The 16384-nt window shown below is 48.9% G+C and overlaps 1 protein-coding gene across 10 annotated transcripts in view; it reads right to left on the reverse strand.

Annotated features, from left to right (window-relative positions):
• The window catches only part of MAP2K5 (mitogen-activated protein kinase kinase 5), a 126902-nt gene that overhangs the window by 28804 nt on the left and 81714 nt on the right, over positions 1-16384 (reverse strand). For 8 of the 10 annotated variants that reach the window (XM_053271739.1, XM_053271737.1, XM_053271735.1 and 5 more), the window contains 2 exons: positions 7268-7294; positions 6905-6937 (listed from right to left, as the gene is read on the reverse strand). In XM_053271739.1, the coding sequence (XP_053127714.1) occupies positions 6905-6937; positions 7268-7294 (60 nt within the window). The remainder of the gene's footprint in view (positions 1-6904; positions 6938-7267; positions 7295-16384) is intronic. The other 2 variants (XM_053271736.1, XM_053271741.1) reach the window with 1 other exon arrangement.

Consider the following 16384-nt stretch of genomic DNA (forward strand, 5'->3'; position numbering starts at 1 on the left):
AAAAAGCTATCCTGCTTGACAGCCCCAAGAGCCTTCAAAGCCACTCACAGAAAGGCCTCCCCATAGAAAAAGAAGGCATTTCCCACTTTCATCCTAGGGACAGGGTTATTCGGGCAGAATTTCCTGCCCACGTCTATGACCTTCTCTGGTCATGATTTGGCTTTCCCCTTGGAGCAGCGCCGCTGAGCAGGTGGGGGTCACTCCACCCTTGCCGGAGGTCAGTCTTCCATTTGCGGGCAGTCTGCACCCTCTCTCTCTGTGTTTTTGATAATGGGAATCCTGGAAGGCAAGCTGCTGACATCCTCACTCCAAGGGGGGCTGTCGGGACTCGGGTCCAGAGTGGGTCTTGGACTGGGGCTGTCAAAGAAGCCCAGGGCCAACCTATGTGCTGCCACCTCCCAACTGTGGCCAAGGCGGGAACTGGAGGGAAGTTCACCCACACCGCCCAAGGGAGCCTTGCACACCAGTGGGCCAGGCCAGATTTGAGTCAGACGGGCTTCCTGGCCAGAGTGTCTTGGAGAGCAGCTCTTGCTGGCGGAAGACCATTTTTGTCTCACTCCACCTTCAGCTTCCCAGGAACCATGCCTGAGGGAAAAGCTGGCTTGACCATGAATTTGGGGCAGAAGCAACCTCTGAACTTCTCAGCTCACACTCCTTGGCAAAAGGGTGGGACAGATTTGTGCTGATTTTTTTTTTAAATGAACCCCCCCCCAAGACCGCCCCCTTGGTTTGCACAATGACCTACAGCTCTCCATGAAGAATCCATTTGCTTCCTTTTGGACCACCCCAAGTGTGGGAAGGGAAGCCCAGCCCCATGGCTCAACACAGGAGGGCAACTGCAGGCGGGGGTGGAGGAGAGGGAAAATGTTTTGAGTGATGCCTTTGCCTTGTGAATAATGAACAGTTCAGGAAGGTCAACCCATTACAACGGAAGCGGTTTAATTATTAATTATGCGCAATCCTGGAATGAAAGGACAACTCCAGAATGTGTAATATGTGGGGGAACTCCAAGCAGAGGCTGGTGTGGCATTTTGCGATTAGCACTCGTCAGCAAGGTGCTCGAGCAGAACAAGGAAAGCAGCGCAGCAGAAAATGGCTGAACTCTGAACTCTCTCCCTGATATTTAATTTGTGGGAGTGACAGCCCTGGAGGTGCAGCCGCCACCCACTGGCCCAAAGTTGACACAAGCGGCCCAGGGCAGAAAGAGCTTTGGGGGTGGGTGGGGTGTCCCAGGATCCTTCGAAATACCACAGCAGCTGTGCCGGACCCAAGAGGTCTGCCGCGGATCACACCATCACAAGCTGGTCAGTGACGGATCCGCTGCGGCTGATCAACAAGTGATCTATGCTTAATTATCTTGAAGTGTCGAGATGATTTGTGCAGTGGGCATATTAACATGGCAACTTATTGCTATGGATATATTCAATATTGCTGCTTTCGGAGGGCGATATATGCAGAAAAGCAGCACACAAATAAGGCCCCTCCGGCTCTCTCTAAGCCTTGCTTGCCGCCCGCCCCTCCCCGGCCTCCAATAAATAATATAACCATCATGAAAAGTCTGGAGAAGACATAGGATTTAAAGGAAAGGGCCAGACAGCACAACTCTACCTGACCAAGGGCCAGCCTGCAGGCAGCACAGCTCTCAGGCGGGGTGGGAGAGGAGACACCTCTCTGGTGGCCTCTTCTGGTGCCCCCCAGGCCCAGTAGGACAAGCCGCCACTGCCTGTGTACTGCAGAGGATTCTGGGAGCATGCTCCATTGTGCAGGATCTGTTTGTGTGGAGCCCCCATCATGTCTCTGTGTGGACCAGGGCTGCTCCACTTCGGCCCTCCTGCAGAGGTTGGCCTACAATTCCCATAATCCATGGCTATTGGTCACCGTGCCTGGGGATTATGGGAGTTGTAGTCCAAAAACAGCTGGAAGGGCCTACGTTGAGCAGGCGTAGTGTGGACAGAGGTGCAAGTTTTGGGCGGTATAGAAATGTAATAAATAATAAGAATACCCTGAGATGCAACACCCACCTAACACTTCCTGTGGCTGCACCGGACAAGACAGACTATCTTCCAGGGAAACTTCTCTGCTTGCCTGACCTTCTCACGGGGGAACCTCAGACCAGCATCCAAAGAACTCCAGGGCTCCTCGGAACAGGGCTTGAAAACCACTGGCCTCATCCAGGTAGAGCGACTGACGCAGCCTTCTCTGTAAGCAGAGAATTCAGGGTGCAGTTCTTGCTGCAGAACGGCATGGAAATGTGGCTGGCTGGCTCTCTTGCAGTTTCAAAGAGGGAAAGCAAAGAAGCAGGAAGCCGCTCCGGGGCCCAGCCCCACCAGAGGGACTTCCCTTGAAAAAAGTGGAGCCCATTTATTGTTCCCTTTCACCCCTCCGTAGACGCCCCTGCAGTCTTATTGCTTTTTCATAAAACACAGCTGCAAATAATCAAGCATGACCGTTGACACCCGCAAGATTGAGTTTTTAGGAACCATTAAATGAGTTCGGCCTCTTGGGAAGGTTTGTTTCTCAAGTTGGTCTAAAGGTAATTATTCAGCGATTCCTACCTGTAGTGCTACCTTGTTCCCATCTAGCCTTTGAATCAGGCACACGGGTAAGGTCACCATTTCTGGCGCCAGTGAAGAGAACCGCAGAGAACGTTGGAGGCAGGATGGGAGCAATGATGGATAGAGACATTCTGACACTTGACTCTCTCCTGTACACACACACATTTAACATCCGAGAGAGGAGAATGTACACCAGGCTCCGCATTTTCACCCTTCCTCCTCCCCCCCCTCTATTGTCTGAAGCTAATGCGATTTTTGGAAATGAGCCCTAACAAGCCAATATGGCATTTTAAACTCACGAGAGTAGCAAGCCAGGGTGACAGCTATTTCAGTCTAACGTATCCAGAATGCTAACTGTGATCTTGAGAAGGACTCTGTTTCGTGGGTGGGTTGCTCCTCTTCTAGATACGTTGCAGACAAAGGGATCACATGTCAGAGCTGCCCGTTTTAGCACTTGCAAAACAACCTGAACAGCCTGCTGGGAAAGCTTCAGAGCCGCATGCGAAGCGCCTTTTTACATCCAGTCAAAGTCTACCAAGAAACCTCTCTTGCCTCCATGTGGGGCCAGACCCAGAAGCCCAAAGTAGCACCGGACAGCACAGCTGAGCCCGGCTGGTTCCGAGCAGGGTGTGGGGTGGTCAAAAGGTTCTCTGGGGAAAGGTGGAATGGGTGCTGCTGAGGGTCCTTTGTGCCACAGAGATCCAGACTGAGCCCAGATCCAAACAGTTTGCGGAGTCTCTGTTCCACTCTCTACGCGGCAAGTGAGCAGAATCCTCTTGAGGGCATACAGGGAGACCGCAAGGAGTCGTGTTTAGATGAAGGGCAGCAGGGCAGGGTGCCGAGTTCCTTCCAGGCCCGTAAAGCCATGACTCAACGCCGCCATTTCTGGACGTGGGTGGGTTGGGATGACCTACGAATAGCCCACTGACGTGGTGATCACATTGGCACATGGGAGCTTTTCCTTCCCAGCAACGGCTCCTGAGGTGCTCATGGGGATTTCCAGCCACCCGGATCATTGGGCCGGAGCTGCTTCCAGAACTGGCGCACGCCCAGCTGCAAAGAACTGGCGCACGCCCAGCTGCAAAACGCTTTGGCCGGCCTCCTTCAGAGCCCTCCCTTTTGGGATCCTACCGGGAGGTTCTGGAAAGGTTCTGGAAGTGGACACCGGCATGGCCCAGCGACCCAACTGGCCTGATAAAGGGCCACCAATACCACTCCCCGAAGACAGGCCTGGCAGACAGCTGGTTTCCGGCCGGCAGACCAGGCTGACATCCCAATGTTCGGAACTTTGGGTTGCTGAGATCTTTGCGGCATTCGGTGGAGAAATGCCCGCCGCCATCAGTAGGCGCGGGAAGAAACTTGCCTTGCAAGAACAGCTGCAGGCTACTGGGGAGGGGAGCGCCTCCCTCCTCCCCACCCTGTGAGCTGACAGCCCTGCTTGGCTCTCATGAAGTTGCCACAGAGGGGAGCATTTGGCCCGAGCTCATCAGTCTTAGAACACTAAACACTCCTAATAGCTAACTCGCGCGTTATCACGAAGGCACCGAAAACAACAGCAGCTGCGCCATAGAGGAGAGCAAACAGCCCTTCTCTCATGAGGTCCTTATTTAGAAAGAGGCACACACATTAGCACCATAAGTGGGGACTATTATTCTCCCCCAACAGGGCTGCATCTTGAAAAGAGCCCAGGGAGGGGAGCAAGAAGAGATTGGAGCTGGTGAGGAGGGAACACGCACGCAGGGCTGCTATCAAGCTGGCGGATGAGGGGAAACGGGAGGGCACCCACCGGGCCCGGAGGGGAAATGGAAGTCATCTTCAGTGGTAAAGCAGGGAGCCTAGAAGCCAGCATGGCTCTCACGGCATCACGCTGCACAGAATGGAGCTCAGGAACAGGTGGCACTCCTTCCAACTGCTCTCGCCTTAAAAAAACCAACAAGTTTATAGTCCTCATGGCTGGGGACAAAAGCTTAAAAACAAGAGCAGGGGATCTGCTAAGATTAAAAACAAGAGCGGGGAAATGCATGTGAAACATAATGCATGAATGGCCATTTGTTTCTGGATAGATGTACTGGAAGCTAATGTGCACATATTTTGCAGAGCACCTCGTGACTGTAGGCACTTTATAAAAAATCAGCACCCTAAAGGGAAATGGGACACCCATGCAGCCATTCACACACTGCACACAATTTTCCCCTGACAAACTTGGCCCTATGAGTTGCCTTTGCCTTCTAGGACGTAGCTTGTTCTGAAGTATGATTGTCTCTGCAAGGACCCTTTGTGCCAGCAGTCTGGGACAAGAAGGCCTTTCAGACATTTTGGAAGAGAGGACGCCCAGAGTGCACAAGATCACGGGTCCAGGTGTCTTCATGGCTATGCCCCACGTGACATCTCTGTGGCATGGCACTGGTTCATACATGTGCTTATAACTCTACAGCACACACATCAAGTGCTAGGGACAGAGCCTTCTGTCACTCTGGGTGCCACACTTGTCATCGGAAGCCAGTTTGCTCATCCATCAAGGCCTGGGAAGCGTACAGACTGCAAACATCAAGTGGCGGCGGCGGCTTGTGTGTGCGACTGGGCCACCCGAGACAAAACCCCAGTCAGCACTCACATGCCACCTATCCATCGCATGGCTTCTCACAATGCATCCCGTTCACACATGCAGTGGCAAGTCATCAAATGTACAGCAATCAAGCATCAAGTAATCAGCAGATGTACAGTGTCACATGCAAACAAACATATCCAGCATGCCTGAAGGACTGACATGTTATTTGCTCTTGCCTGGTGCACTCTCCAGTAAGTAACTACCTCTGCCTCACTATATCCCGACTTTTGGTTCGATTGCACCAATTCCAGCCTCAACCTGCTTCAATACCGGGTGTCCAGATGAGGGCCGGTTGCCTGATACACAGAGAAGACTCAGGAATCAGCGGCAATTGTGGGCCGACTCCCAAGGCAGCCAGCTCTGTCCGGCTTCTTGGGGCATGAACTCCAGCTGCAGTGGGGCAAGCCAGTGCTTTTGCAGCTGCATTTCAAGGAGACCCATCAGAGAGCAAGTACCGCCACCAGAGTATAAAGAAGTATCCTGTACTTTGCTATGAATGAGGGAAACCAGTCATCTTGTCGTGCAAACAACCCTGAGACTGACTCTTAGTCCTCCAAAAAGAAAAGGAGGGCAGTCAGCAGATTGAGACTGCTGATGTGGTTGGTGTTTATGGGTGCACACACACAGCCCAGGGAAACTCAAGTTGCAAAAAGAGGCCTGGGCCTGGGGGTGGCGGTGGGGAGAACGATGCAGGGCTGGCATAGAACACAGCCTTCCTGCTCTTTTGAGAAATAACCTAGTTAAAGCAGGGTGGACGGGATGGGGGAAGGTGGATGGGATGGGGGAAGGTGAAACCTGGTGTGCATACGTATTAAATGGCAGAAGCATTTGGACACAACGGCACGAGGTATAGCACAGCTAAGCTGAATGGTCCAACAGGCAGAAACGTGGACATCCAGGAATCTAGATCAATGGAAGTTCCGTTAACATTGGTCTACATAAGGATGGGGAAGAGGGATACAATTTCGACCTGATCCAGAGCCCTGCACATGGTCCACTATGGACATAATGCTCTTGTGCATGCCCAGGATGCTCTGCTACATCCAAAGAAAGGAGCTGGGCTATGCCAGGCCAAGGCATGGCTGCATAGAGAAGCTCCCTCCGCTGAGATGCACAGAGCAGCCCTTGTGGTCAGGGAGCTCCATACAAGCACCAGAGCTCCAGCTCCTCACAGAAAAGCCCTGGATCTGGGTAAACAAACCCAAAGAGTCTGGAGCGCTGGATAACAGGGGTACCAACGACGGGCTTCCCGCTGTTTCGGTTTTCTCCCTTTGGCAAACTAAAATGAGAGGCGGCATTCAAACCCACTCTTGTTTACAATTCAACTCTGACCCCTTTTAACAGGGCTCCTTTTGCGCAGCTAAAGCTGTGCTAATGCCTGCCTCATTGAAGAGGTAAAATGACAGCTTCCATTTCTTTGCATTACATTACCACATCTGGCAAGGTGGAGAGGTGGATCAATTAACACAAGGGCTTTCGGGTCCCCGCCGCCACCCAGGAGGAGGAGCGGACTTCCCTGGAAATGATCTCCTTTCCCCAAGGGGGGTTCGAGAGGAAGAGTCAGAAGACGGCAGCAGGCAGGACAAGGCCATCCAGCGCTCAGCAGCTCCGAGCTGCACAAGGCAACTTGTCTCACAGTGGAGGACGCCGGGCCATTGTGCTTCATTAGGAAACAAAATATAAGCTTTCCAGTCCATTAGGAATGACTTTAGGAGTGAAAGCACATAAGACGGCGACTCACCTCATCAACAATGCACTGGAGTAACTGGAGAGGCTGTGATGGAAAGAAGAGGGTGGGGCGGGGGAGAAGGAGAGAGAAGTATTAGGCGATATGCAATATCTTTACAGTGGAGTGGAAAGGAGAAAATCATTAATGCAATAAAATATAGCAAGATTAATCAACAGCAGCAAACTCTTATAAAAACATCGCGGCTCAGGATGTCCTATTATTTCTAATGGTACCTAATCTAATACAGGCAGTTAAAGGTTTGCATTTTCCGCAAAATGCAATTTGCTAAGTTTAAAACAAGGCATTCAAGCATGCAAAGGAAGCAGCCATCAGGAAAAAGAAAAGTGAATTTTTTGCCGAACTCATAAAGCTTACCATTAAAGATCCCTGGTTTTTCTGAATCTGAAAAGGGGGGTGGGGTGGGAGAAGGGGAGGCAATATGTAATTAGCATGTCATAATCAAAATGACTCACTTGGACACATTATGATCACTGAGAGAAAATTATTGTATCGCTGGTGGCAATTTGTGGGCATGTGTTAACACAATTTACATAATGAAAATACACAAATGTTAATAGCTCGCTTCTCATTTATAGGCGAAAGTCAGCAGAATGTTAATTTCACAGAACACTTTTTAGTACCCTCCAGGTTGTATTAGAATAGGGAGAAAAACCATAATCCATTTCAAAAGGCTGTTTACGATTCAGATATAAATAATGTTTTATATTGCTAGATTGTGAGCACTGCGCTTAATGTTGCAATCATTGCTAATGTTATGAAGCTCACTCTTTTTAAATTAAAAACCGATTTATTTAAAATTGAAATTAAATCATAGTCAGAAATTAGAATTTTGGATTACTGCCAGTGTCTGCTCACAATTCCACCCCCCCCATTTTTTTGTGAAGGAAACTTTAATTATGTGGCTGAACTATCTGCCTGTTCTTGGAGAACAGGAGTTCGTACTATACTTTTAAAAATATCTGGCGTGCTTCAAAACTTACACAGCTACTTTCCTAGACTAGGAACAGAACATCAACTTTCTAGCACGGCCTAGAGTTTGGGGAACTTCCAACTGGTTTAGAGCTACCAGCTTGCTTTGCCCCTCCCAAAGCTTATTTTGGAGTCGTCCCATTGGCCTCTGAAGAACTGCAGGCTAGAGACTCCAAGAGGCAAACCAAGAGCTTGCCCCTACATCTCCAGCAGTGACCCAAGAACCTCCCAAGGTGGCTGCTCCCACAGCAGACTGTTGCAACCTGAAGGAAGCCACTGGTGCGGACGGGGCCAGCAATGGGGGTCACATGACAGATCAACTTCCCCAGAACCCTGCCGTCCAAGGATTTAATTATAACTTTCCAGAAAGCTCTCTGCAGTCTCAACATTCTGCAGCTTGCTTCTCTGCCTCACACATCTTGGGCTTGTTCACAGTTAACTTGGCCTGCCTTTTCCATTCAATATCCTCAGTTGGAGACTGCCAGAGTGATAAATGGCTGCATTTCTGCCATGGGCTTTGGAAGCTCCCTTTCCTCCTTGCTAGCTGGAGGCATCATCCTCTCAGTAATCTTGACACAGGTAGGAAAGGGCCATGAGGAGCCCAGGATTCTGGAAAACTGGCCATACCATTATTGGGGGTCTCATGAAGCTTACATCTCTCTGATAGTCTTCAGCAGAGAAAAATGGACACGCTCCTCATTCTCCATGTGCGGGACGAGGAAACTGCCTTAGCAAACATATGTAGGCAGCATAGTACAAGCTTGCACAGAAAACATTGGGAGGACCTCAATTTATTTCCGGGGAGTTCTAACTCATAAACATTTTGAAAACTATATTTTAAAATATAGATTATAATAAATGATCTTATTATTTATTTATTTATTTCTCTGTGTAAACCACCCTGAGCCATTTTTGGAAGGGCGGTATAGAAATCAAATAAATAAATACTTAATAAGTAAATAAAATACATAACCAAGACATCCAGATGTTTGGAGCATCACCTATGAACATGGCCTCTTAAAAATGAACCTCTTCCAGTTCCCAGTTATTAAAACCTCACTTACCTGCACCTCTCCAAACAGCACTCTAAGCCAATGAAAAAACTCTCCTACCAGAGGGGTATGTGTAATATTTTTGCTGCTCTGCAAACCCTTAAGGCACTCTTGGCATTAAACGTGTTCCAAGGAGGACAATCACCCAATTAAAGACATCTTAGTCAATTAATCGGTTGATTATTTTGCATAAGTCTGCATCTGGGTAAAAGCAATCCTCATGAAACAGGAAGAAGACTTCCTTTGTTTTGAAATGATGCAGGCATGTGTCATGGCAGATAATCTCCTTCCTACGTGGGGGGAGGGCTGCCATTTTTAAGATGGTGCTTGCCAGGTGCAGAGAGAGAAAGCAATGCAGGTATAACTACAGCTTGATTAACGGGAGGAAAATCAGAAGATTTAAAAATCAATTAACTGAACCAAACAGCACAGCTTCTAAGCAGCAGCAGTGGCAGTTTTCATTTAATAGAAGAGGTTGATGGTAAAGGAAGAACCCCAAATCATGGCAAGACAGGGCAGGAATTTCCCAGCACATCTGAAATGCATCTCCTGCAGTAGCACGTGTGGCACATAAGCCACACATGGAAGTGCAAGAGAACCTCCTGGGGAATTGCATATTATGGCTCTAATCCTAAGGAATGTGGCCATTTAAAGCCCACGAACCATCTCAGGGGAGGGGGAGAGAGAAACAGACCATGCTTGTCCCCCATCCCGCCGGGCCAACAGAGGACCCTCCACAAAGCTGCAGTCTAGTGCAGATAACTTCTCCACCCGCCCCAAAACTTGCTGCCACGTAACCACACACACTGAGTCCCTCTTCCCACTCACAGACCTGGCATGCACGGCCTACATCTGGGGAGAAGAGGCAGAGTAAGCAACACAGAGCGCAAGCAGAGCAGGCTGTATCTATATTGGTTTTCAGCTACACACAATTCGCAGCTATTATAACCCAGCACAACACAATATGCTGTTTACATTACAAGGGGCAAAATATCTGGCCGACAACCTGGATGGAATATTTACCAGCAAATGAGAGCTAATTGGGCTCAAAGGAGGAGGCTGGCTTGTAGCTCCTCTTTGCTGTAATGTAGCATTGCTCCTCCAAGAGGGGCACAGGGCCCCCATTGCATGTGATGGGGGGGATATGCTGGGGGCATGAAAGGGTGTGTGCGTGGTGGGGGGGGTGAGCATGTGACGGGAAACCACAACTGCTCAGTCCTCCTGCAGTCTATGAGCCTGGCTGAAATGAGACTTGGATTGGATTTGTAATTCTATGGGGCAGAATGCACTGCCAAGTGGGGCAATGGAATTCTTTCTATCCCCCCCAGAATAAAAGAAGGGGCGCTTGTGGAACAGCCATAATCTCTGAAGAAGAACTGGCTAAACACTTCTGAAAACATTTCTTGTAGCCCAAATGAAGTGGCTCGAGATTCCTACAAACCCTGAAGTCAAAGCAGGTTGAGACCCAGAATAAGCATCACAGCCTAGAAATGTCCAACTCAACACTCCTTCCAAGGGGAAAGAGCCATTCAGAAAGACAGGAAGCTGCCTGTGTTCAGACCCTAGGGTCCATCCTGGCAGTGGCTTTTCCAAGGTTTCAAGCAGGAGTTGGTTCCAGTTCTACCAGGAGATACAGCCAGGGATGGAACCTGGGACCTTCTGCATGCAAAACAAATGCCCTTCCACAAAGCTACAGCTCCTCTCCGAAAAGCTGGCATGCATGGGTCTCCCATCCAGGCATGGACCACTCCCAGACCTGCTTGGCTTCAGCTAGGTGCTTGCATTGTGTGCCCTTAGATGATGCTCTGGGAGTCTTCTAGTCTAACCCCCAGCTCAGTGCATGAGATCATCTACGGGTCCCTCCCCGAGGCCTGTCTCTCCAGGGAGACTGATGCAAATCATCTCCCTGACCCATGCTTGCAGCTGTCAAGTCAAGAGAGGCTTGCCTGTGTCTTCCGCTGTCAACATCGGCACCACTGCAGAATACCATCAGGGAATGCAGGTTCGGGGGCTGTTGGCAGCCCCTTTCATGGGGAAGTAATAGACAGAACCCGCCTGGCCCTGCAACCGAGACCTGATTCTCATTTTGGCCAAGAAAGAAGAACACCATATAGTGGCCTTGATAAAGTATACAACTAGGGGGGAAATTACTCTCGTGAATGTCCTTCTTGCTGCCACGAAGGGACATACAAACAGAACCCCCCCCCGCCACTTTTTAACAGCTTCATATGGAGAGCAGAGAGAGAGGTGAACTTCAAACTGGTGCTGAAGGAGACAAATGTTTTCTTTGGGGGTGACAATTACAGTTTGGCCATTTCAAAAGGTGCTCTGCAGGAACATGCGGTGCGAACTATAACTCTGAAGAAGCACCTTTAGAAAGAAGATAGCTTGTAATTGTCACTCCTGAAGAAGACATTTGCCGGAAATGTGTTGGGCAGAAGATGTGAACCAATAAATTCTCCTTCGGGCACATGGGCTTCAGATCCTCCTCTCTGGATGATTTCTCTGCCTTTTTGTGTTTCACAGAAATGTAAAGCTTTTCAAGAGAAACACACACACACACACACACACACACACACACACACACACGCGCAAGCTGGGCTTCAGTGTCTGATTTCGATAGCAACCTATTACCTCGGTCCCTTCTTCATAAATTTTGCATTAAGATAGCTGTGCCAGTTACCTAGAACTGATTCAAAGCGCTTAAGACACTCAATTACCTTTTATCGCTGCCACAGAGCCTAATGACAAGGCTGCTGTTAAGTTCGTATCTTGATGATGCAATGTGGTTGTAACTTATTCATTTTCTCAATTAAATAAAGCTACTGTGCTTTTTCTTGCCACACAAATACCAGAGAGACACCGGAAAGTTGGGTGTATTTATTATGACCCATCGCTACGGGTAGAATCGTTTGTACAGCTGTGCTCTCTCTTCATCTGTTAACTCCACTAGAGAATCTAAGTGCCACAACCATATTTCTTCCAAGCTCTCACCGGCAAGCGATGCAAGCTGTACTTATATTAGGCATATTTTTCACTGGAAAACAATGTTGTTTACCTTTTCCAGGCTCACAAACACCGGAGCATCTCAGTAAAAGATAAAAGACAACTTTATGGCCAGCACCACTGTCTTTGCACACAGTTCACGAAGAAGCAAGGCATATGATTTTATCGTGCACCAAAAGAGGTGTTTAAGAAAGATTTCTGCATAAGAGGCTACGCAGTGGGACATGCTCCTCCCCTGGTACAATCTGGAGAGAAGTTACTCAGGAAGGCAACAACAGCCCAGTCTTTTGCTCCAGGAGGGGACTTGATTCTGGAACTCTGGAAGTACCGGCTTTTCCTTGAAGGTGGATGGGAAAGGTAAAGTGCTCTTGGCATGGATGGAACAGACCACCACCACCACCCGTCCTTGCTCAGGGGGCTTCTGTCTTTTCCACCCATAGGCAACATTTCCAATGCTGAATTGTGAACTATCACAACACCTCCTGAGTAAGAAGTGCCCTGCATGGCAACCTCCACCCCTCTGCTCCTTGATGCAGCTGGCTATGACGCCTTCCGTTCTTCATTTGTGCAGCTTGGAGAGAGCACTGCTAAGGTGGGGGAACAATCCCCTGTCTATTGGGAAGCTAGTAAAATGAAAAGGGAAAAGATATCCCAAATGACGCATGGGAGAAAAAGAGATAGGTCTCTGCTTAAGGTGAGAGCACACTGAATGCTTGGGTTGTCTGCCTGGTTAAGAATGCAAGAACCGCCCGGCTGGATCAGGCCCACGGCCCATGTAATCCAGCATGCTGTTTCCCACAGTGGCCCACCAGATGCCTCTGGGAAGCCCACAGGCAAGAGCTGAGGGCAGGCCCTCTCTCCTGCTGCTGTTGCTCCCCTGCAACTGGGATGCAGAGGCATCTTGCCTCTGAGGCTGGAGGGAGCCAACAGTCTCAAGCCTAGTACAAGAGGAGTTACCCAGAAATACAAGCGTATGTTTTCCCTGATGCTTCAAGGATTAGTGCCTTTGTTTTGAAAAGCCACTTTTGAGGACCAGCCAGCCTGAATTCTGTCTCTGTAAAGCTGCTTATGTTGGGAAGTGGAGGAGACGACCTCTGGTAGTCCCTCCCTTTGATAACTTCAGAGACAATGCTTGCTAATTTTTATTTCCTCTTAGGAACATACAAACTGCCTTATCCCAAGTCAGCCTCCTCTTTATTCTTTCAACATTGTCTACAATGACTGGCAGCAGCTCTCCAAGGATTCAGGCAGGGGGCTTTGCCAACCTTCTACCTGGAGATGCTGTCAGGGACTGAGCCGGGGACCTTCTGCATGCAAAGCAGATCCATTTGAACCTCCTCCTGCAGTTCCTGCTGGAGAAAATGGTGGGCGACCAAGGTTAGCTCTTCCCATCAGGACGAAGCAGTTTGTTCTTGCTGTAGATATGGCAGTTTATGCTCACAAAGTTTAAAAGAAAAAGATGAAACGAAAAAGGTACCTGGAAATAAATCATAGAGCTGTTTTGAAGGCATCTATTCTGCCCCCTTTCCTCTCAAGCTTTCAGCTGCGCTGAATGTTAAAGATGAATCTGCCTTATTTATAGACATTAAAATGCTCTGATTTCCCCACACCATGAATCATTGATATTTGGGTCAAAGACAATACTGGTTCTTGTTCTCGTGCCAGTGAATGCAACGGTCTTCCTTTCCATGCTTCTGCAATGACACAGACAGAAAAGGAGGTTGCCTTAGATTCTATGGCCTCTTCTATTTTTCTCCCCTTGATCTGCGTTTAATGCTATTCTTAACCTTGGGTCAAGTGTGCTACTCATAAAGTCCCCATTATTTATTTTTGAGCTGGCAAACTCCAGCCACCTTGTCAAAGGAGGCAGATAAACGAAGATGCAGAGACAGGGCTCTCTGGAAATACTTTGAAAACCAGACACTCTCAACAGCCCTCCAAGGGTTTCGTTCTGAATATGACACTAAAATCCTTGTTATTCCAGCTTCAGTGGAGAGCTCCACATTCAGAGGAGATGCTATTCTAGGCTCCAAAGAAGTGAGGAATTCCGACTGGATCTCAGGGCGGGAGCTTCCACAAGAGCATCCAAGGACAGAATCCCAATGCTTCCTTGGACCCCCTGGGGCTCATCGGCATCCCTACAAATATGCTCCTACAAGGCACGGCTGGGGTAGGCACGGCTCAGCGGCGGAGCAGACACTCTGCAGGCAGAAAGTCTCAGGAGCAGCCCTTGGCATCTTCCACGGGGGTGTGCGTGGATCAGGCAGAAGACCTCTCCCCAGGGTCTGACCTCGGATAAGGCAGCTTCACATATTTAGGAGTTATTGGAGGAGAGGGAGAGCAGATGCTTTAACTGAGGTGCCAGGGACTGAACTGCGGGCAAAGGGTCAAGGTGCAGGGGATGAGAAAGCTTCTTGCCTGAGTCTTGTTGCTAGAAAAGAAGGACAACCCTGGGGTAGATGGGCCAGTGGTCTAGTTCAGGGGAAGGCAGCCTGTACAGCTGGGCAAACCCTGACTGAGTCCAAAGGCGTTTGCTCTCGTCTCTTCAGCAGCAAAGCAGCCTAAAATATATGATTCACACTGAACGACTTCTATCGTTTCACACAGAGAAATGTGAGCAAACTATTCTTACGCCTGGATGTGGAGAAGAATAAACCATTCTGCAAAATATAAAGTCATTATCTCAAAGAATTACATCTTTTGGGTTGAATTCAGGATATCTGGTCAGACCAGGAAACATCCATGTGTGTATTGTACTGTACTTCTACATGCAACTAATCATAGTTGCTGTCAAAACAACTCCTCATATCCCCTTGGAATGCGAGAAAAGCAAATAGCAGGTCAACCCTAATATTTCCTGCAAAGGGATCCGTAGACTACCAAGAGACGTCAACAGCCTACAGACGCATGTTTTGGGTGGTATAAAAATATGTTAAATAAATAATAAATAAAAATAAATAAGATGGACACATATGGCACACAATAAAACATGACCTTAGAGATCTTTGATTGTAATTTAGCGTGGAAAGCAGCGTCGTCTTGGCATCAACATGTGAACAGTGCTTAATGTCTTTTAAAGGGTTCAATATTACCAATTATGCTGATGCCAAGAGAGCAGCACGCTTATTTCGAAACTCCCTCTTGCTACTCTTCCATTTATCCTCACAAAATAAATAAATGAATGTCTGAATGGCACTTCTGCCGGTTGAAAGAAGAAGAACCTGGCAAAACAGCTTTTCTATTCATCCCATTCAGCAAAAGTGTGTGTGCGTGCGTGCTCATTCCCGACAAGTGGCTTTTGTGCTAAAATGAAAAGAGGCCAAACTTGGTCAATATTATGGATTACATATAAGAAAAAGAACCTTGGACCTTGCTAATAATATCAAGGAGCAAAAAGCAACGGCTTCAATTAAAACCAGCCAATTATTCAACCCTTTAAGACGCTTTTAAATGGAAGTCCTTGGATAAGGAGCTCTTTGACCCACAATTCAATGGCACTAGCAGGAATCATAATGAGGGAGGAATTTGCTGAAACAAAATAATTTTTTCCTCCCTTGGAAGGGAGAAGAGGGGCCTTTGAATTAGCAATTAAGAAGCATTCCCAAAATGTTCTCTTTCACAACCGGAAGACAAGGGCCAGGTTACCAAGTGGAATGGAGCGCCTTGGGCTTTGTTGACAAGTTAGCTTTCTGGCTGCTGAATTCATCCCTCACTGCATCCCTCACAGTGGCTCCCTCCATAACGCCCAGCAGATTTTCACCCCCTTCGGCTTCGGGGGGCTTTGGGCACCTGCGGGAGCTCTTGTGCATGCAGTCCTTCCCTACCATGTCAGGGTCTGCTCTGGGCACACACCTGTGTGGGATGCACAACGCTAGACCTGACAGTGCAGGGAAGAGGGAAGGCTGTGCTGCCTGGAGTGCGTGCAGGTGCTGCAGCTCCAGCAGGGCTTTGGTGTGGGGAGCAGGGCACTGGCAAAGAGCCATGAGCCAGCACAGAAGGTGCCAGGCTCAGCCTTCAGTATCTTCCGTTTAAAAGCAAAACAAAGGACCAGGCATGGGGAAGACCCATACCTGAGATCCTCAGGACTGCTGCCAGTCATAGATGACATTGAGCTAGATGGACCGAGGGCCCGACTCAGGGCCAGACAACTTCACAGTCTGGCAGAATTGGATCCGGTCTTTGTGCAGTTCTGCGAGCCAGTTTTCGAGTTGGAATCACCAATCTGTACTCCTTCAGGCAGGGGTGTAGCTGTATTGAGCAGGTGGGTTCAAAGAACCCGGGCCTCCAGCTCCTGAGGGCCCCTCAGCTCCACCCCCTCCTATTTTCTTCATGATCTCCCTCACTCCAAGGGGCCACTGGAGAGAGGGGTGAACACGGGCCCCCTCTCCCCTAGCTACGCCCCTGCCTTCGGGTGCAGATTTGTACTTGAATATACAGGTCATCC

This window comes from Hemicordylus capensis, chromosome 10 (assembly GCF_027244095.1).
Source record: "Hemicordylus capensis ecotype Gifberg chromosome 10, rHemCap1.1.pri, whole genome shotgun sequence".
NCBI lineage: Eukaryota > Metazoa > Chordata > Lepidosauria > Squamata > Cordylidae > Hemicordylus > Hemicordylus capensis.